Source organism: Nestor notabilis, unplaced genomic scaffold, assembly GCF_000696875.1.
Source record: "Nestor notabilis isolate BGI_N333 unplaced genomic scaffold, ASM69687v1 scaffold2387, whole genome shotgun sequence".
Classification (NCBI taxonomy): Eukaryota; Metazoa; Chordata; class Aves; order Psittaciformes; family Psittacidae; genus Nestor; species Nestor notabilis.
In genome coordinates, this window is record NW_009937726.1 from 61,997 (window position 1) to 84,428 (window position 22,432).

At 41.5% G+C, this 22,432-nt stretch overlaps 1 protein-coding gene across 1 annotated transcript in view; it reads right to left on the bottom strand.

Moving 5' to 3' along the window:
• The window catches only part of MED13L (mediator complex subunit 13-like), a 170,867-nt gene that overhangs the window by 20,974 nt on the left and 127,461 nt on the right, over window positions 1-22,432 (bottom strand). The window contains exons 8-19 of the mRNA XM_010018969.1: window positions 21,985-22,147; window positions 21,045-21,149; window positions 17,532-18,260; window positions 16,110-16,332; window positions 15,070-15,175; window positions 14,530-14,654; window positions 13,081-13,180; window positions 9,524-9,744; window positions 6,211-6,416; window positions 2,924-3,870; window positions 1,742-1,921; window positions 285-508 (exon numbers count right to left, since the gene is read on the bottom strand). Of these exons, the coding sequence (XP_010017271.1) occupies window positions 285-508; window positions 1,742-1,921; window positions 2,924-3,870; window positions 6,211-6,416; window positions 9,524-9,744; window positions 13,081-13,180; window positions 14,530-14,654; window positions 15,070-15,175; window positions 16,110-16,332; window positions 17,532-18,260; window positions 21,045-21,149; window positions 21,985-22,147 (3,329 nt within the window). The remainder of the gene's footprint in view (window positions 1-284; window positions 509-1,741; window positions 1,922-2,923; window positions 3,871-6,210; window positions 6,417-9,523; window positions 9,745-13,080; window positions 13,181-14,529; window positions 14,655-15,069; window positions 15,176-16,109; window positions 16,333-17,531; window positions 18,261-21,044; window positions 21,150-21,984; window positions 22,148-22,432) is intronic.

Sequence of the window (22,432 nt, forward strand, 5' to 3'; positions counted from 1 at the left end):
GGGTGCAAGTGTGTAAGTACTAGCGTTACACTCTTGGTAACATAAGAGAATGTGTACTGGAACAAGCAGATGGCAACAAATACCCAGAAATGCACAGAAAATCACAGTACAACTCAATTAGACAGTACTCTTGGACTCTGAAAGTGCAGAAAGTCCTCAAAATGAAATAAATCCTTATTCAAATAATTGTTACTTTAAAACCCACAGATTTCTCCCAACAAACATGCAGCAGAATAGAAACGACACTTAAGAAGCAATAATTCAGTGTGGTTTGTCTTTCTAACCTCGTATACAGCACTCAAGTCCCTGAAGAAAGTTTTGGCTCCATCGAGCAAGGCCTCATTTTCTGGACACACCACGATATAGGCGACATCCCGATGGCCCCCATATGGGTCTAGCAACAGCCTCTCCCAGAATGGCAAGGAGAATGGAGAGATTGTCAGGAAGTCCTTGTCGTAACCCACCAGTAAAGTCGGGATTGGAAGAGGCTCAGGAGACTCCTCAGAGCCTTCAAAGAGAAAAAAAAGAAAGAAAAAGTGTTACAGTAAGTGGTTTAACTGCAGCGGGTTCTCTGATGTACCACCAGTGGGTTCGCATACAGGAATACTGGGAATCAGTCATCCCTTGCTATCCTGAGCCTCCTGGAAGTTTGACCATAGAGTGGAAACAGATCAAGGCTGGATTGTGCCTGATAAACCACCTTCTCCCACAGCCCTTTTCCTTGGGAAAAAATACTTAATAAAGTAGAAGATAGATTTATATTGTACCTAAGAAATGTCATAAAATCAAAGCTCAGTCAGCCAAAGCAGAGGGAGCTGATCCAAGCTCATCTACCATTTAAGCTTCTCTACAAAGTTGCAATAAACCATCTTGCAGTGTAGTGTAAATACAGGTACTGCCCTTCTTGAGGCTTAATCTCATGGTTTTCCTTTGACACAACCATAACCACACCTCACTCAATCAAAAGCAGTGACATGAATAAATAAACCAGGATTTTATACTTTTTCATCTACCTCCACCTGGCTGTGCAAAGTTACTCAGTAAAACGTCTAGAAACTTATTCCTAGGTGTAAATACATCGCAAAGTTATTGTAATTGTATAAACTGCCTCCTGCTCCATAGGAAAAGGCACAAAGCACTCGCTGGCCCAGCAGTGAGGGTTGTCATCAACCCCTAAGCAAGACTGCATTGGTTTAGACCGAGATAAATCAGAGGTGAGAAACACACACTTACCCCCAAAATCTATTTTGTCATTTGTGTTTTCCAGAAGTGTCACTTACAGGCCAAGAAATACTTAAACTGAAAGTTCTTATTAAGACTATGGGAAACCTTAGAACAAGCAAACCCCTCTGTGGAGAAAGCATACATACTTCTTGTGTTACCCTCCTTCTATAGCTCAAGGCCCCTCTTCCCCACTGTGATTTGGTACAATTCCAAGAGCTCTGCATGTGATTTATACACAGGAGCTTCAGCACAGACCAAGGGCCAGGCTCAGATGGGGAGCTTGATCCTCACCCAGCATTTTTGCACTTGTAAGTATGTGTCGGTCACGGAGGGTGAAGCCTCCACTCCAGTGTGTAGGGGAGTGCTGCAAATGCATTTTAAAGCCATGTGAAGAGCCATCCCCTGCCCCCAGTAGATACAAAGAGCCCATTTGTTCTAATGTTTTTCCATAAGGAAGTGCATTTCTAGAAAACCATGTTTCCATTTGAACTGTTGGCATACACCCCAATGTATGTACCATAGGTTCCCCGTCCTGCCATCTTATGGAACTGCTGCCAGGTGAGTGGTCCCTGCACATGCTGGATGTTCTCCCAGGTCCTTCCCGTTCGCTTCTTCTGGATGGCATCCTGGAGGAACGGCTGCAGGGACAGCAGCATGCGCACCACGTCCTGGGAGGAGAGCATGCTGATATCCAGGACTGCGAATGACAAAGGAGCAGCAGTCATTTTCAGTGAGGGACAGGAAGGATCGTCTGGAGGTGGCAACAGTTTCTGGTTTATTGTCCTTTCATACTGCTCTCACAATGTCCAGATGTGCACAGCTCTAATTAGCCTAATGGCATTTACTGTGGTACCACCTGAAAACACTGCTGAAATAAAGCTGTCACCAGTCCTTTGCACACACACCTTTCACTGCTACTGCTGTCCAGCTCAGACTGTAAGAAGTCAGAGCATCTTCAGCATATGTGATGTTTCATTACAAAATCACTTTTATTTTTCTTGGTGACACATTCATACAGAGCATTTCTTTTCTGCTGACTTCTCCAAAAGACAGGGACCATAATTCTGCCTTCCCCCAACACTTGAATTAGTTTTGCATCTCTGCTGCAGACTTCTAAACTTCCACAGACTCTTTCACAATTTAGACCACAAAATCTAAGGACAACCAGATTTTTATTGGTACTTGAGATATAATTTATAAAGCTTTCAGAACCCTACTTTATTTCTACAATAAAGGGCTTAAAGCAGCCTTTCAGTACATAAAGGGGCTGACAAGATATCTGGAGAGGGGCTTTGGACAAGGGCCTGTAAGGACAGGACAATGGCAATGGCTTTAACCTACCAGAGGCGAGATTGAGATGAGCTCTGAGGCAGAAGCTGTTCCCCGTGAGTGTGCTGAGGCACTGGCACAGGGTGCCCAGAGAAGCTGTGGCTGCCCCATCCCTGGCAGTGCTCAAGGCCAGGTTGGACACAGGCGCTTGGAGCAACCTGCTCTAGTGGAAGGTGTCCCTGCCTGTGGCAGGGGGTTGGAACTGGATGAACTTTAAGGTCCCTTCAACCCAAACCAGGCTGGGATTCTATGAATATGTCTATATATATCATCTCCCACATAGTGGTTCACGACTGGGAAGTTTCAAACAAATTTATAGAAGTCATGAAAAAATTCAAAGGAAAAGACATACATCTGTTTGGACCCATACCATTGCTGTGAGGCCAAGAATGTACGGTGGCACTTCTCACAAGGGCTTCGTCCACTTTTCCACCAGTGGGGTTGTCCACGTACTGCCTGCCTTGCTCCAGGGCATTGAAGCATTCTACCCAGGAGTCGTTGCTGTCTGCTTGCAGCCTGTCATAGCTCCAGTTCATGCACGGGAGCGTCTGACGGTTGTTGGAGGACATATAATCCAAGCAGCTCAGCGATGTGAAGGGCTGTGTGTGCTGATTCTGGAGGAGGAGGAGGAGGCTCATTGGAGGTTCCTGGGTCCTTCTGGCTCCCTCACCCATCTGAGAGATCAGGTTGCTCTGACATATCATCAGTCGTCTTTCTGCAGCCTGGCCAATGTCTGAGGTCTTGCCAAAAATATCCAGCTCATCCTCAATGAAGAGCCCGGAGTTGTAACCTAGTTTGCGGTTCATAATAGCGCTAAAGCCACAGGTGCACCGGTACTGATCCTCATTGGATGAATCCGGGATGTATAAACCAACATCTGCACCTTTAATATTCATATTACAGGCGCATATACAACAACTGTCAAAGTTACGGTCCTTGAAGATGTTCAACACGGAGTCTGAGAGAATCAAGGTGACGTAGAGGCTGTGGGCTTCCGGGATGGGCTGGACGGTGCCCGGCTCCACCGAGTTCAGCGGTCGTGTCGTAGAAGGGGTAGAAGCAGGTGAACCTTGGTCTGTGCTGTCATATTTTACAGATCCTTGACCACTCGCAGTACCCCCACCTCTAGGAGTCCTGGGGGTCCTGGGTGTGCGAGGGGTAGGGACAGAGAAGCGGGGAGTTGCTGGTGACGGCAGAACTCCTGCGCCACTGTTGCTGGCTGGAGCAGTACTATTTAGTGTCACTGGTGTATTCATCTGCGGAGTGTTCATCTGAAGATAGTCTTGGTCGGCCAAACTCCCAACACTAGGCACATTGCTGCAAGAAATAAATGAGAAACAGTCAAACACCATCACAAACTGGGTGGTTGTGAAGACTGATTTTGTCAACTTTTACAAGGAGAGGGTGAAACCAGAAAGGATTCACCGTAACTGTAGCAAAGAGAGAACACACACTCTGCTCATTACCTTTTACTCCTGTCTCTCAACTAAAACTGAAATTCTCATCATGAACCCTGCTGTTTCTTATCACTCTAATAAAAAGGTACCATCTCAGGCACTTAGCCCTCTTAAAGATGATCCCATGGCCTAAAACTCAACTGCTCTAGAGAATAATCTCTACATATCAAGTTAAGCCTTTATGACATTTGTAACTTTTTTATGGAAAAGAGAGAGGATTGTAGTTGTTTGAAACACAATTATCTGTGAAAAGATAAAACATCAGTGGAAATAAAGAAAATACTTCAGAGCATTGAAGTCTTACTTGACTTTAGAAACCATCACTTTAAATCACTAAGTCACACGTGGCACATACACGCCTCATGGTGGCATGCAACTTACAACAGGATTCCAGACACCACAAATCAAATACTCATTTAGGATTACACAGTCTCCAGCACAACATGACGCATCCATCACAAACTCTCAGTCCAGTAAAACTAAGAAACATATTTCTGGGTCACCCACCGTCACGACCAGGGTTTATTAACCATTTTTGTCATTTTCTTCCAAATTCAAGTGACCAAAGAACAGTTTGCACCTTCCCATGAGATCGGTCTTCTCTTTGGAATGACTTGTATCAAGCAACAGGGAATATGGGGCCAATCAAAAGAGTAAGAGCTCTACTTAACTCTTCTCTTTCCAAGTTGTTAATAAGCTGGTCATTTTTCTTGAATTCATTTCATATTGGAGTAAGAAAAAGTAATAAGAAAAGTTTCTTGATAAATGAGGGGAAGAGGTTTTTCTCATGTTTGTCTGTTCTTGCTGTGTATTTTGTGTGTTATTTAGAAGGAGTACTGCTTTAATGCTCACATATCAGTAGGGGCTTGGAAAGAAAAATAGCAAAGACCTTACTCCTCAGCATCATTTTATTACCCTGAACAGATGTATGTCCAATTCAAAGCAAGAGAGGGAAAAAAAAAAAAACCCCATGAACAAAGGTTTGCAGGAGTTGTGAATCTGAAGCACACTGAATGCCTCAGACTGATAAGAAAAGGTGACCTAGAAAACTTGATTGGCAATCAGCACTCTGTCGGAAGCCTGCAGGAATAATCTCCACTCTAATTGGATTATATGGAAAATGAAAGGGTTTTTTTCCCCAACAAATACCTGAAATTAATAACCAGCTCAGGCCTAGTGAATCAGTTTCTGTTCCAGAAAACCCAGGAATTCAATTACCCTCCCTAGGCACTATCAAGGGTTTACAATTTCTTTTTTTGCAATTCTTTTGAGAGCACTGAAGGATCCTTTGGAGCTGGAGAAGGACTGATTTAAAGGATTTACAGACTGATTTAAAGATACAGGCTGCTTCCTCTAGAAATGAACGCAGTGCAGAACTGTACTACTATTATGTCTTTTAAGAGGCTTTATTAATTGAATGGTGCCAATTCTTGACAGTTTTCAAAACCTCCAGCAATTAATTTCTTCCATAAACATTGGTGATTTCTAAGAACTAAGTGAGGAATATGAGCTCCCAAATTTAATAGCAGTGTTTGCTTATAGACCACAGTGCTCCTGTACTTGGCATCTTCTCTTCCAGTATTTAGGCAGGGGAGGACAATGCACATCCCATCAGCATCAGTCTGACCAGCAGATCTGTGACCCATTCAAGTTAAAGCACTCAGAAAAGCTGATGTGAGGATGCAGGGATGAGAGCTGTCACAGGCCTGCTCGAAGTACTGGTACCATCAGGAGCAGACACCATCAGCCCGAAGCTCAGACTACCAAGTACAGACAAGATGGGAGCTGGACTGCAGGCTGGAGAACTGGGCTCTGGAATGGGGGACAGAGACAACAGGGGTTGAGTGCATTAATTTTATTCCTTCATGCCTCTCTGATTTATGTTGCATTGCAACATTTTCCTGTACCAGAAACTGCTATCAATTCAAGTAGCACATGTTCTGTTCTTTCTAAAGCACTAGGAGTGTACTGGACACAAACTGTAACACACCAATTTCCAGAAGCTGTTTTCCATTCCAATGTTCCTACCACCAGAACTTTTCTGATCTCAAACAATGACAGATTTAAAAGGCTTAAAATACATTTGCAGGTTATTTTGAGGTTCTGTTGCGTAGTAAAGCACTGTTAATATATGCAAACATTGTAACTGATGAGCCAAACTAACGCATGACAAACTGATTTCCTACAAGATTGCACTTACTTGTAGCCATCTCTAATGAAAGTGGCTGCAGGTGGCAAGGGAAGCTGTTCAATTTTTGGAGGAACAGCCCAGGACGGCCTGAACACGCAGGCATCTGGGATCTTCAGAGGTAGCAGGCACTGGCTCGGCAGGATCTTCAGGGGAGCAAAGACGGAGGAGCCCACGAACGGTTGAAATGATGGAACTTTGTGCACGTAGGAAAAATCCTGGAACATCCAAGTGACAACGTTTACAACAACATGGTGAGGTTGTGCTTGATATGTGCACACTCATTTTTAATTAAACCCCACTGTACTGTTTGAACCCGCTACAAATGCTTGTTTGTTTTCAAAATTAATTGTATGAATGAATATATACTTCTATGAACAAAAACATTCTACAAAACATTCAAGAGCAGTTCCTTCAAGGAAACTCAGCTGAGGCTCCTTATCATCCTGAGATGCTGTACAGCTATAGTGGCAGTAGATTTCACAATTAGACTCATTTAAGATGAGCTATGTCTCAATAGTGAACTATGACATTGGCATACTACCTAATATTAAGCACCTAATTTAGGCACTTCAGTGATTGATCTCTGCATAAATTCTATACTGACAATGGCTGTATGAGAGAGGCTGAATCACGGTGTGAAGACACCTCAGGTGGCCTAAGTCAGCCCCTCTGAATAACCCCCTGCTGGGGATTAATATAATCCAAGTAGTAACAGTGGACACTAAGCACATGCCAAATAAAAAACCATCTTGCAAATGTAATATTAAATCGAAATATAAACGAAGTGCAGTCAAACTGGACTTCCATTGATCATCATGTTTGTTTGCAGGAATGATGACAAGAACTTCAGCCAGAGTTTCTAGAGCTAGTCCAGGTTTCTTTCAGAAGACAAGAGCTAGACCTTTTGAGGCACTACTGCAAAGCCAAAGCCATGATTAAAACGGTAACAGCAGTCTCCTTCAGAATGTCAGTATTTAACATCTCATTAGATCTTTGCAGTTTTTTCCTTGCACCTTGTAAAGCATTTGGAGATGAGGAATGTGTGGATTACTACCTTCAGCTGAATACTCAGCACAAGCAATCTACTTCCATGTTCCCAAAATGATTAGCAATGGGTTTGGCTGCTTGTTTGCCCCACTGGTGTATATGAGCAGGTGTGGCACACTTAAAAGCAAGTAAACTGTGCTGTTGGAGATGTTATCAGGCAGAATTAAAACATGTATTTTAATACTCCTAAAATGGTTACGAGGGAGATTAAAATAGCTTTGGTATCAATGATGCCCTAAAATCTGCTCCCATTCCAAATCTTTCAGCTCAACAAATCCCAGTACAGATTTTCTTTCCAGGCTCAAGTTGTTCTAGTCCTAAGCCAATAGTTCATGGCACAAACAGAAGACAAAAGCCAGTGGGGTCCATAGCAAGTCAAGGTCTTACAAATCTTATATAAAACTTACTTTAAACTTCCAGAATGGTAGAAAAATTGGTAGACACACAAACTATACAAAGCAAGTGGACAGCTGTACTTCAGCAAAGCCTCTCCGAAGTTAGGGTCGAAGGAAGAAGGGATCTTCCAGCAGCAGCACAGACATGCCAAGCTTTCCGGGTGGTTATCCCTGTTCACAGGGGCACGCTGATAACCAACTCCTGACACTTTTCAATGCATCTTTCTCAACAGAGTCCAGCTCGGCTCCTTCACAGGCACCAGCTGACCATGTAGCCCAGTGAGCTGGTACCTCCAGAGCCTGCCCAGACACACTTCAACCTCACAATGACACAGAATCCCTGAATGCAAGAAGCTGCTATATTTCCTCCCAGGGATAGGGACTTCCTCCTCTCCCAGGGACAAAGCAGATGCTCTTAGAGAAAGGCACCCTGCAGCATGCCTCTGCTTTACTTTCAGTCTGCCTAAGGTAAACTATTACTGCATGCAGGAGAACTCACTAACCCCCAGCTGACTAAATCATTTCCACTAAGATAAATGTACCTGCTGGTGTTCTCACATTGATACATAGCCACCTCTTGTCCATGCAACTGCAAGTGCTGCAGCTTTCTGTGCACAGCGCTCTCAGCAATGCAGATGCTTAAAAATAAGCCTCCAGTTAATTCCAACATTCACAGGAGCACAAAATGAGAGGGAAGGAGGTGGTGTGGGGGAGAGAAACGGCTGCTGAAACAGAAGGAACAGGCTGTGGCAGATTAGGGACAGGGTGGGCCTGAAGGAGAAGAAATCAAGGGGTGGGGACTACTAGGAAGACAGAGCTATGGCATGTATCTCCCTTTTTATTACCTGTGTTCAAATGAGCTCACTGCAGAACAAAGGCAGGTGTTATTTCTAGAAGGAAATGTGCATTTTCAAATAACTCCCCCTCAAGCCATACGCATGGAAATATGGGAACGACAACCTCTGACTTAAAGTGACAGAAATTGGCCCAGCAAGTCAAGTAATGTAGAATACACACAAGCAGGCAGAATGATTTTATCCTACCTCTTAACCTGTGCTAAAGATGGAACAATGACACACAAATCAATGTATACTTGGTGCTTATGTCAAGTCCTGTATGTGATGCTATGGAAAAATGGATACATCTTGATATGTAAAGCCGGGGAGGTGAGTACTAGTACCCAGCAGCAGAGTCCCCATTTATGAATAGTTCTTAGATACACTACAGGACTCAATAGAGGAGTAACTATGTGACATTACCTGACCTGTGTTATACAGAAAGTCAGATAAGTATGGTCCCATCTGGCCTTAAAACTTGTGAAGTAACATCAGCTGAAGAAGAAACAGAGCAAGTTCAACCCCTGGGCTTTCTCAGAGATTTTCAACCCTAACCAAAAAAGGCAACATTTCAGAGAGAAAAAGGCAGCCTTTCTACATGCATGACTTTACCCTAGCTGCATCCCCAGAGCCTGGCAGCAAGGAGTGCCTATGCATAAAGGGTGCTACAGAGAAATTATCCGAAGAAATCAATCATTTAACAGCTACTTAGTCACAATTATGATGGTTTTTCAGATATGTACATTTTTTCTGTTAGGCACAGGGCTCCTGTCACATACAATATTGTTTGGTTCCTGAGAACACCCAGAAATGTTACACATACAAAATTACCAGAAGAAAAATACCCAGTTAAAATCAGGGAAACAATTCAAAAGCTTTTTTACTAGAAGATTCATTTTTTTTCCAGCTAAAGGCTGACAGGTACTTTACATGGCTCCAGCTCCCATTTGTTAGTCTGCTACACACACTACATGTGACTTGTTTACCAAAATCAAACCACACAGAGATGAGATGAAAAGAGTACCACATCTATTGGCATGTTACCTTAATTTCTTCAGGTTTAGGGCTACCTAATCCATCTTCCACCTCCATTTTGAACTCCGCAAGCTGTGTTGGAACCATGTTGACCATAGGACTTTCCATCATTCCCAAGGTAGTCACGGTCTCTGAACTTATCCCATCTTTATAACTCATTACCGGGGAGAAGGCAGGGTGTTGTTCTAGAGAAGGTGGTGTTGGGAACATCCTTTGGAGATCTGCCACAGCTAAATATGATGAAATGATGCACTGTTAATCATTCAAATACACATTCTCCAATAGGAAATCCAATAGAACAGAAGAGACTGACACAATATCAGCTCTTACTTCATCAGTTAAAACCCAGCAAAGGTTCTACAGACTTACTAGAGCTCTGACACAAGTATAAACCTAGATGAAAAGTTAACTGCTAGGGATAAGTTCCAGAAATTCCTAGGGATACTTTGCAAGCAGGAACAACAAACTGGAAGATACACAAATTCTATGTACAGTTTTAAGAGCAACACAAAAAAACTTCATAATAGAAGAGATTAATGACATTAATGCAGAGGTCACCCAGCAACTGTTACTAAGGAGACACAGAGACGTTTCTTCCCTTTTTTAGAGCTGATACCAAGCCCTAAACCAGGAAGCTTTTGGAATTAGTGTGCACTTAGCTCCATTTTTCCACTGCCATAGAGTCACTGTAGTCTCATTTGGTCCATAGTGACAAAACTCCTGAAGGAAAGCTCCCGTTGCTAACACAAACACAGGCAATTTTGTTTAAGAATCACACTGCCAGGCATCCAGAAGTGCCAAGTGTCAGGGGAAGCCACATAAGTATCATTTTGCATCACAAGACATTAAGCCAGGAAAATCCCTAAATTACTTCTCAGTAAATGAACATCATGTAATCAACCATCATATGGTGGTGTTAAGGAAAAAAACCAACCCCAACAGCAATGCTTTACAGAGTGTAATGCAATCAAACAAGAATCAGAATAAAGTCATGTATTTTCTCCCCAGCTACGTTCCAGCTACCAGTTTCCATATTTATTTTGCTTCCAATTCAGAATATATCTTTTCCTGACTTGAACTGGGACAGATAATCACTGGACATAACCATCACTCTGATAAATTCACCATTAAAATACTCAAATCGGAGAAGGGTGAATTCCCACAGGCGTCTCTTCCTTCCTAAATATTCTGCTAGACTGAACGCCCAATTCCATTCCTAGATGGAGCCAGCCCAACCTGACAGGACACAAGGACCTGCTTGTACTCACTAACGTTTGCAGCCTCAAGATTATGAAAAATCCATTAATCCATATGGATGGGTTTCTGATTGGTAAACACTGTTGCAGAAATCCAAATGGTGCAACATAATTCTACTGTTAAAACCTAACTAAAAGAGACAGAAATAAGTGGTGGGATTCAAATTATATGTAGTATATGAATACATACACTGACAGTATGTATTTTGTAGGATGCTGCAGCCTCAAGATGCGTTTCCGCTCTGCCTTAAGAGAGCCCAAACCTCTCTTTTGAGCACAGAGGTGGCACAGCCAGTCTATCTAATTCTTTAGTGAAACAATTCAAAGAGGTGAAGTCCTCTCAAAATGGAGTTCTGTTGGTAATAACAGTCGAAACTGAACAAAGGCTTTCGCAACCTGGAGCAGTAAATAATGAGCTATGAATTATTCCCACTTAGTTCTTCACACACACACCCCCATCTCCCCTCCCCTCTTCTCAGCGTTTGCATTCAAAAGACCTTAGTCTTTTCCTGATACAGGAGAAATTAATGTTGAAAACAGGTTCAGAAAAAAAACTACTTTCTACCCAATGCTGATATGAAATATCACCAGCAGGATGCCAGCTGGATTAGCTACTGCCTCTGTTTTCAACAAAGAGAAGCGTGCTTTAGAAATTGGAGAAAGGGGGACAGGAAGGAAGGTTAAAATGAAATGTGGTCAGTAGAAATTTATTATGATGTACAAGGCATTTCAGTTCCCTGCAGATACTGTTATGCCCCAACAGCTGGTGTCAAGGTGACAGCTACAAAGCAGAAGTGGAGTGTATGTAGTGAACTGATTTCACACAGCTCTATAGTTTATCATTTCTCACACTCACATTCACTCCGGTTAGCAAAATTCTGCAGTGCAGATTCATAAAAAAGTTTAATTACACAAAATCCCTCAAGCCTCCAGCAACAGGCTAACTATCATTATTCATTTTCATGTGTGTCATGCTTGAGAAAGCTTTGCATATTTCAAAAAGCTATGGATCAACTAAACCTGTCAAAATCCAATCTCTGTATACTTCAGACTTCTACATTTGAGTAAATCAGCAGAGCTTTTATGGGTCCATAAAACTCTGACTCATCTCCTTCAGACCGGTTTTTTTCTTCCCCTCTATTTGTTCTCATTACCAGCTGAAGTTAATGAGAAGGCATTAAGGAATGATTTGCAGAGAGATTGGATTTCTGCTTATAGCGGCCACAAAAATCAAGCATTCTTCCTCCTCACCACTAAAGTAATTTGTAACTCACAACTTGATTGGTTAGTGCTATACCAAAACTTCTCACCTTCCAACTCCCACTCATACATAACACAAACACACACAGGGTTCTCTTTCACCTCAAGAGAAATGCCACCTACATAAACAGAATCACAGAATTGTTTAGGTTGGAAAAGACCTTTAAGATCGAGTCCAACTGTTAATCCAGCACTGCCAAGGCCACCCCTAAACCACGCCCCTTAGCACCACATCTACACATCTTTTATATACCTCCAGGGCTGGTGACTCCACCACTGCCCTGGACAGCCTGTGCCAGTGCCTGATCACCATTTGGGGGAAGAAATTTTCCCTAATATCCAATCTAAACCTCCTCTGGTGCAAGTTGAGGCCGTTTTCTCTTGACCTATTGCTTGTTAATTGGGAGATTGACCCCCACCTCACTACAACCTCCTTTCAGATACAAGAAAGCCCATGTATCTCAGAGAGTAAAAGTCATCATTCCCAATAGTTGTTGGCACATTCCTTACAATTCTAGTCATGCACTTCCACATCTAGATTAAACCCTGAAGGGGATTTTAGTCTGAATTTCTCAAATGCTGAATGCAATTTTCTTCCAAGACAGGTTGCACCATAATGGCTAATTGGTAAGTTAGAGCTCTAAATACTTTGAATTGCTGAAAAAGAAGAATGATTTGTACTTAAAAGAGGGATATGGTAATGGGGTAAGGACTAACTGAGCTTGAGCAGTGAATTAAGAATAGAAGGGATAGCTTCTAAATGAAGATTTGTTAACAAATCTCTCCCAAACTTCCAATCTAAGATAGTAATGTCAAAGAAGAGCATCTCAAATCTCAGTAGGCACATTAAAAATACATGTCTCTATTACCATCCATTGTTTTCATTACTATCTGCTTATCCTCTTAATATTGGCATCTGGTAGTTACAAAGCAAAATAAGCACACTACCTCTTAATCCTAAAAAAGTGACATTTCAAGCCTCCTGCAGAAAGGCAGTGTGGTACTTATAAGATCTGAACTGTGGACAACAGGTAATCAGTTGTTACTCACTCGGTGGGTAAGGTACTGCTGTTCTGCCATCCTTCCCTACAGGGCGCTCCTCAGACCCCACTGCTGGCATTTTCGATGACCGAAGAGCTGGTGATACAGCCTAAAACCAGAATAATCACATTCCATGCTAAAAACATACAACATGCTGGAATTCAGAAGCCATTAAAGATCCTGAAAACTCTCTGAACCAGATCTCTCAAGAGAAAAGTGTGCTTTCTCCTTTCCCATCCACTCCCCCCAAGGAGTTGGATTTCTTTTCCCACTCTTTCAACGCTACAACAAAACAAAACCAAAAGTCTCTGAAATACCTGCCTGTCTATACCCCCCCATATACATACATATAAACACGTATCTATAGACACACAAATTGCACTGAAGATGTTATCATAAACACTCAGCTTGAAATTAATGTGACTACTGTGCTTGCTTCCATGTTCAGACTACTCTGAGATAATAACACAGAGTAAGAATGCCATAAAGTATCACCACATGGACAGCTCAGCACATGCAAGTTTTGAGGCAGAAGAACATTAGGTCTGGCCAGGTCAACTTGACAGAAAAAGGTAATTTGACAGTCCTTCAGCAGATTTGCATATGAACTGCAACATCTGAAGTGTAGTTTGTGTGGAACCACAGAACAGGGGGAACAGGTAAATAAATTGGTGTAAGTGAAAACAAGCCCACATCAGACTTTTAAACACTGTTATCTACTATCAGTCGGTGTAGGATCACCTCTGTATGGCTGTGGCTATATTAGATTAAGCTTAAATATAGTAATTATTCAGATCTTTGCATTTCCATGTGTCTCAATTTTTTTTCCCTGGTAATTGATGTAAAGCTGCTTTGCCCTCTGTATTTCCTAATAGTCAGCAACTATTCCTCTTTGCACTGAAATAAACTGCTGTAGGAATAGAAGGAAACACGCCTCAGAGAATTACTGAAACTCAGTAAGGTTGAATTTATTTTTCTTTGGGCAGCTTCTCAGACAAGGTAAAAGAACAAATCACTGGTTAACGATTCTGTAACTCTCGAGAGAACACAAAATACCGACAAAAGCAAAGGACATGAAACTAGATGTAATGCATTTATAAAGCTTTACCTGTGGCAGTATTCTTGCAGCCTGCCAAAGCAATGCCTGAATCAGCAAGGTAGCTGTATACAGGTTCCCTCCTGACTGAAAAACTGCCAGACAACACAAGCTTTGATATAACCTATGTGATATATTCCTGAATTATATATACACAGTGATGATTTCTCTCTTTGATGGACCTCCTGAAAGGATACCTCTCTTTGCTATCAGTTCTTCCTAATTAAAATCCAAGCCTGCCTACCTGGAAACTCTTTCCTATCTATTAGGGAGAACTGTTCCCCCCGGGATTCCATCCTGCTCCTCCTCTTTTTTTGGTTAAGGTTTAGATCTACAGAACATTCAGTCCTACAAAGACTTACACCAAGCTCATCTTCATCTGAGTTATCAAAGATATTATCTAGATCATGAAGTGATGGAGCCAGATCTGTCACCTGTGTGAGGCTACCAGAGCCTACGCGGCCTGCAGCATTGTCCTGCCGGGTGTCTGTCAAAAAGAAAGGGAAAAACAGGAAAAATGGGAGCAGAGTTGAAAAACACAAAATTGCCTTTTTTCAATTTGACTTCTCACTCTGAACGGGGGACAAGGAAGAATCACTGAGCCCCCTCTTCTACGATGCAGCCCAGAAACAGCCTTGCAGTCAGGTTTTAAACAAGAACTGATGGTCTATCAGGAAAGAATGAAGACGGCTACTGCTCAACTGTAGTGTTCTTAAAAAATTTAAAGTGACTATGTTACTATAAAAAGGACAAGCAGAATCAAGGGGTTTTCTATCCAGGAGCTGTAGCTCTGATGTTACAGTAAAATATTTGGTATGTGATTTTTCCTTTCAGATTTTATTGCGCAGTTTTGAACATTTTTGTTTTGATTTTGAGGATCGAATTGAAGAGCTTTTACTCACCAGCCTTAGGAGCAGAGCTGAAAATAGACATGGCATCTTTTCCATCAGGAACTGGTGTAGAATGACCCGTCGTGGGGATTTCCTTGGTACCAATTCCATCTTCTGACTATACAAAAAAATCCAAGAGTTTTTACTAGGTATTAATTTAAACTATCAAAGAACAACTGTTTTCCTGTGTCAAGCCACACTCAGGGCTCTGGATTAAATGCTTCGAGAAGCAAAAAATAATTAAGAAGGGAAAAGAACACAATTGTCTGCTGTTTATCTACGTATCGGGAAAACCATGAAGTAAAACTCCGTGTGTCATTTACAAAGGATTCCATACACATCAGTCAACTTTGACAGCCAGCACAGAGAATTGGTCAGTGCCATTTCTCCAGGAAACATCTTCTAGAACTGGAACAGTGGTGGTTACCTGCACAAGAACAAGTGAGTGAGCTCCAGGCTGGCTAAGATACCTAAGAAGGATCATGCATACAGGGCAGGTGATGACCTAAGAATGGTGATCAAAGTGGTTTCTTTCACATATGGAAGAACCCCTCTAAGGAAATGTTCAAAGCCGGTACAGTGTCTGTGCCACCAATCCTCTCAGCAGAAGGCTATGTTAATTTTGCCCAAGGGAAGAGATTTGAGCTTTGGAGCGAGGTGATGTGTCAAGGAAGAAAAAGAAAAAAGACCATTAAGTTCTTTCATCCGTACAAAGCTCAAAATATTTTATTTCTTAGCTTAAATGTGGCACCTGCTGCTGGTCAAGCTGAATATACATAAGCACAAAGCTTTCCTTGCCACAACAGTGTCTTCATACACAAACACGTTGAGAAGGATACCAGCAAATACCAGTTCAAAAGTACCACAAAGAAAGGGAGTTTTGCCTGTGAGCCAGTGCAGGACAAAACCAGTGCATTGTCAGAATGCAAAATAATCCCAGATTTTGACCTATGGAAAAGGCTTGTATCTTCCCGAGAGCTGCAGAGCAAATTCTGTGCTACAGTAAGTCCAATGAGAATATTAACAATAAAGACTCTGGATTTCCATGTTACCTTGTTCTTTTTCTGAGGATCTTTCTCAGCCCCAAGTTTGCATTTTTTATTGCCAGTGAAGCTGTACTTGATATCACCATCTTCAAAAGTATAAGGATCACTCGTGTCCCCCCAGCCTTCTCCAGGTTGTTGTATTAGAGGCAAGGGATCAAGATAGTTCAGTGGCTGCACTGGCTTCTGCTCTTCCAAGATTTTAAACCGTTTATTAGGTTGTGCTAAGAGCCTGAAAGTGAAAATAAAGCAGCAAAAGCCATCATGAAACAAACCAAACACCTTTTACAGCAAGGAAAAATAATAGCTCTTAAGATCTGTAGCTGTCATACACAAAGACAGCCCACTCCATCCTCCTTAATCTAACAGGAGTGTGTTCTTTCCTCAAATAAAAGATGCATTTGCCTACAGTTGGTATTAAACATCTTACTGTATTAAGAACTACTCTGGAACAATGAACAAGTATTAATCTTGTCACTACATCAATCAAAACACTTTGAAGCACACATAACCTTTTCAGCCCAGCAAACTCTACTGTAATCACAAAAGCAGGGCTGTCATGACTCAAACCTTTTTCCTTAACTAATTTTAGCTGATCCATTTTCATTAGCTACTCTCTGTGGTGCATTTTTAATATGCATTGTCAGAATGCAAAAGTAACTTTTAGGCCACTGTAAAATGAATTCAAATTCTCATACTAAAGTTATATATAAGTATAGTTGCATAAAAGAAAATCCATCTTTAAAAAAATAATAAAGAGACAGCTAAAGCTCCTTAAAATGTAGGCAGTTCATGTTCTTCACTGAGGAAGACTCTGTATGTTCACTGTAGTTTTTCTAACGTAACATTTACAGAAGATTAGAATTTGCTCTTTTCTGTGTACAGACCAGAGAGCCCACTGGGGTTCTCTGTTTCACTCCCACAGAGACTGAAGTTAATAGTAAAACTTCCATCAGTTTCAAATACCTACAGTGGGTTTTCAAAGAAGCAGTATTATTCCATAACACAGTATCAGCTACTGCTCACAGCGAGTGTGGTCCAGAGCAATTTTAAACATACACAACTGGACAAACTACACTGAAGTGCCTCTACAGTGCCATTAACAGAATTTCCCTCAAACCCAAGCATTTATATAGCTGGAAGGCTGCGTAATTAAACACAGGTGGTGTTCTTTCTAAATGGCCAAAAGGCATCAGCCTAATAAATCTCTTACATTTGCTTGAATGACTGTGCTATAGGGTATAAAAAGATTTACCAGTTCTTATCATGTCCAACAGAAAGCCAGATATGAAAAATGTAAGACATATTACAATAGCCTATTTCTATTTAAGCATTTAATGTTATCTACTTGTTTCAGTTTCAACTGAAAACAGAGTTTGGCCATGCTTGAAATATAGTAAAGCCACTGCTCAGATCAGTTGGCATTCTCACCTCTTCAATGCAGTGCTGTCCGAATTGATTTCCATCTTGGCATCGTATCTTTCACACGGAAGATCTGGCGGTCTGAACTCTGGATCGTCACTGGACGGGACACTGTAGGTCCTCCACATATCTAGCGACTCATTGTTCTGAATTATCCCACAGTATAACGCTGTCTCACTGACCTCTGCCATCAGAGGTAACCTCTGGCCAACGAGGACTGTCCTGTCATCTAAAGTGGGCAATGGCTGAAGCTCCAGCCCGCTGCCATAGAGTGCTGGGTTTACAGGTACGGAAGGCGGGTCCAGGTTCTCTGCTTCCTGGCCTCTGGGCTGGGGGCTGAGTGTGGGAGGCAGTGGGGAAGTAGGGGAATGGGGTGAATCCATAGGATTCATATTCATTTGCTTGCTTGAATTTCTAGCAGGTATAGATAGCGGCTTCTCATATTTTCTGGAATTAGAGACTTCTAAAGAGGGTTCCATTCCTGCTAATCCCAGTTTCTGCCCTGATGTGTCCTGCTCCATGCATAGCTCTTCAGTCACAGAGGGCCGATGGTGAAATGGCATCATAGGCCTTTTTTGCACTTTATCTCCTTTTTCCTGTCTCTCGGTTGTTTTGTGCTTTGAAGAGGCAGGAGGTGGCAATGATGAGGAGGATGATGTTCCCACATTGAATCCTGGCTGATTTATCGTTGGGGGACGGTTGGAGCCAGCAGCACAACGCTGTTTGAAAACCTTGTGCCTGAAAGCAGAGGCAGAAACAAGTCACTGCACGGTTTATACAGTTATCTGAGCTAATGGAAACAAACCAAACCAAACCCACCACAACAAAACCCAAAGCACTGAGAAATCTTATGTCTATTCCTGTGATGGGCCCAGGGTCTGGACCAGGTCATTCCAGCCAACTCAGCTGCAGTTTCTCTGCCCTCAAGACAGTCCTAAAAGACAGTCCAGTCCCTAAAAAGACAGTCTCTATAAAACAGCTTTCAAAGGAAAGATCTGTTGTTTATAAAAGCTTAGGATTGTTCTAATGGAAGGTAATACAACAAAACAACCCAAGCTACTGCTGTTTTCATTACACTAAAGAAAGCAGCCTTGCAGATAAAACGACTGCTGTGGACCTACCCCACTATTCTGGCACACTGTAGAGCATCTGTTAGAAAAGATAGAGATGAGAGTTGTTTTCGTTAGGTTCACACACTCAGTGCATAGGAGGATGCTTTCATGGCAGCTTCCTCTCCCTTATCAGGTAAGGAAACATAAGTGCAACTTTAGCCCCAAACCAAAACCAAACCAAAATAAAGCAACTACCAACCAATGAGGAAAGCATGAAAAAGTATTTTAAAATACTCAAAACAAATGAAACAAAAAACCCCACAACCCAGTAACATACAAACTTATTACTGGCTTCATATTTTAATAGGGCTTTTTTCAATTTGCGTTCAGTATCTTTGAGACTGGGAAGCACAGGACTAAAATCCAGTATTTCAGGTAGCGCTAAGCTGTGTTTTCACCGTGTGGCTCATGGGCCTGGAGGGACAGGACAAGGGGAATGGCTTTAACCTGCCAGAGGGGAGATTGAGATGAGCTCTGAGGCAGAAGCTCTTCCCTGTGAGGGTGCTGAGGCGCTGGCACAGGGTGCCCAGAGGAGCTGTGGCTGCCCCATCCCTGGCAGTGTTCAAGGCCAGGTTGGACACAGGGGCTTGGAGCAACCTGCTCTAGTGGAAGGTGTCTCTAGAGGGACATTTCACTCTCCATATTTTCGTTGTTCTTTTTTGTTGCTTGGGGTTTTTTTGTTTAGTTGTCTCAGCTTTTTTAAGCTATGACTTACTGTGCTTAGTATTTATACCTGTTTGAGATGAAATACCATTTGAAAAGAAATCACTCCATCCCTATTATTGTTTATAAACAACAATATCTAGGACAGCAACAACACATTTCAAACCATACAATGTGTTTTTACTTACACAGCAAAACTACATTATCACAAGTAGACTACTAGAATGAAGAAAAGCAATTCTGCTTTTATGACTTTGCTATGAAAATACCCATGCCAGTATACAGGGGCTGTCAAATGGTACAAATACAACTTCTTGTACTTGCTACATCATTTTCCTGTAACCACCATGTTGTGTGGTATTGTCCTGGCTGTCTTTGTGGGCTGTGCTGTTATCAGGACATGTTGCCAATTCTCTGCTGCAGCAGATGGTCTTTAGCTGCAATCACCCATGATGTGGAGCTAATGCCTTAGTAACTGCAGATTTGCCTTAAGCATGTTCTTGTAACATTAATTGACTTAATTCTCCGTCATTCACTGTATTTTAACCGACTGCAGGAAATTATTTTAGACATTCTGTTCTTCAACACACAAAGCTGGGAATATAGAAGATTGAATTTGGTGCCAAGTAGCAGACAACCCTTTAAGACTGATTTTTAAGATCTTATCTTGACATTCATACACTCATCTATACAATGCACAGAATAGGCACAGTAATGACTGTATCTGTATCCCAGTCGCTGCCCAGCTTCTGCAACTACACAGAAAGTTCTTATTGCAGTTTGAAATCAGGCACTGTTTTCATTACACGCATAATGTTTTAATTTCCCAGTTGCTGTATTTACTAACTCATAGTTATCACTGGAGGTATGAAAAGACAGTGTGAAATTGCAAATGCAGCTGAACCTCTCCACGGAACCAGGTTTCCGTTGTCCACTACCGGTTCTTTATGTTTTCCAGGCAAAGCTGGACCTCAGTTTTCCACAGGAAACACTTGGCACCTTGAGAAAACATTTCTCTCTTCAACATTCTTGAGTGTATACATACAAGCAACACACAATCAGATATATAATGTATATATAAGATATATATACAATGTAAAGAGCTGCAAGAGAGTAACACTTTCACTCCGGATACAGCACTGTCTCCAGGTTGAACACTCTGTAGCTTTAAGCATTCATCAAAGATGACAGATAATTTAATGCACTCTTGAACTGTTTGTGCAATGAGCTGTGATTTCTTTTTGATCAGGTGACAGTGACCATGTTGCAAAGGTTTTACATTCTCCCAGGTAGTTTTTGGTATCATGAGTCATGGCAGACATGGAGTAAAATGATTCTTTGGCCTATTTTTCCTCTTTCTCCAAACAGGGACAGTAGCACTATCCCTCAGTCAGGATGCTTGGAAACTTAGGCAGCTTCTGCCCCACTTTATTGTGAGTCTTACCACTCCAAACTTGAAAGCTCATATCTCAGAAAAGCCTGAAGGATGAGTTCATTATGAACAAGCAATGTTTGAGTGATTCTAGCCCCATTCCCTAGTCTAGGATCATTTTTCCACTCAACTACAGCAAGTGACAATTATATGGGACATGCATTAATCACTTGAACGTAAGTGATGATCACAGTTTTGATATTAAGAGGTTCCTCTTCTCTCAGCTAAAACATAACTCCCTTTCGTAAGTGTACCTCTGTTGAATTAAACAGGGTTCTTCCCATATGATAAATGCTTACTTTCTTCAAAGCTCACCTGGAACAAGAACAACTGACTCTTTGGACTGGATCCACAAAATCCCACGAAACAGCGTTGTTAGGAACTTCCTCTTCCATATTTGCAGTTGTGATCTGATTCCTCCTGAAGAAGATAAAATTATTTTAGTAGCTATCACTACGAACATTTTAAAAAAGCATATGCATAAATTCACATCTGTTCTCCTCAAATACATGACCTCCTTCTACTTCACTTTTAAAACAGAATTCTGTATTTAACAGTAGTTCCCTTCACTACTCCTTAAAACTTATGGTTTGATTTGTATGGGAGGATGGTACCAGCTCCATGTCAGATAACTCTGTCTGGAGTTTGAGCAAGAGCAGCAAGGGGCAACCAATTTAAACTGCATCTGGAAATTCTTCTGACATATCCAATGAGGAAATTACATGGGGATAGTGAAAAACAGAGCTTTCAGGGCACGCCATGCCATGAATATACTTTAAATCTCCAGTAACGAAGGCCTATGATACCAAAAACATGAATTTACCATATCCTTGTCAACTGGAATTTTAGTTCAACATGTAACACTTTACAAATATTATTACCCTTAAATTTCTAACTATGAAATACATCCTATTTGTCCTTCAGTCACCCAACTTTCAGTCTTGTAACAACAATTAGAGCTAGAAACTGCAATCAATAAATCTGACAGCAGCTAGCTGAAGGCACATTTGATAGATTTGTAACATCAAAGACTACCACAATTAAGATACACAACTGCAAATACAACGTTAAGTGTCAGTAGTTCTCAACTGAATGCAGGAACAAATTTTCTTTGACAATCTGTTCTGCATCATTAGCTTTGATTAGTGGCAAAAGAATTCTGTGAGGAATAACATTATCTACGGCAAAAGTGCTACAATGTTAACTATATATTCTGTGTTTATTAACACCAAACCCATCCGGACTGCTGCCTTACTTGGACTGTGACCTGTTGAGGATGCACTCCTTCCAGACACGGTGAACCATATGATTGTGAAATTTTGGAGTAATCTTGCCTGATTTCTTTGGACTGTGAACACTGACTGTCCCCTCCTGTACAGCTGAATGGCTGATATTGCTCTGAGAGCATCCACTTTCTCCTGCAATATAAATACAGCATTGATGTTACAGCTCATCTTAATACATTTCATTTTTTTTTTCCGCAGAAGACTTTGCCTGTTATATATTAAGAAAAACAATAATTTCTGTAAACTATTTCAAAGCAAGAATCAGTTCTTTACACTCAAGATAAAACCCCACCGAAGAAATGAATGGATTAGGGTGATGCTATTTCTTTATAAAATGCTTGAATTGAAATACCAGAATCAAAACATGCGTTGGTGAAATCTTACAGTTGAGATGTATACTGCCACAGAAGTTCTGCA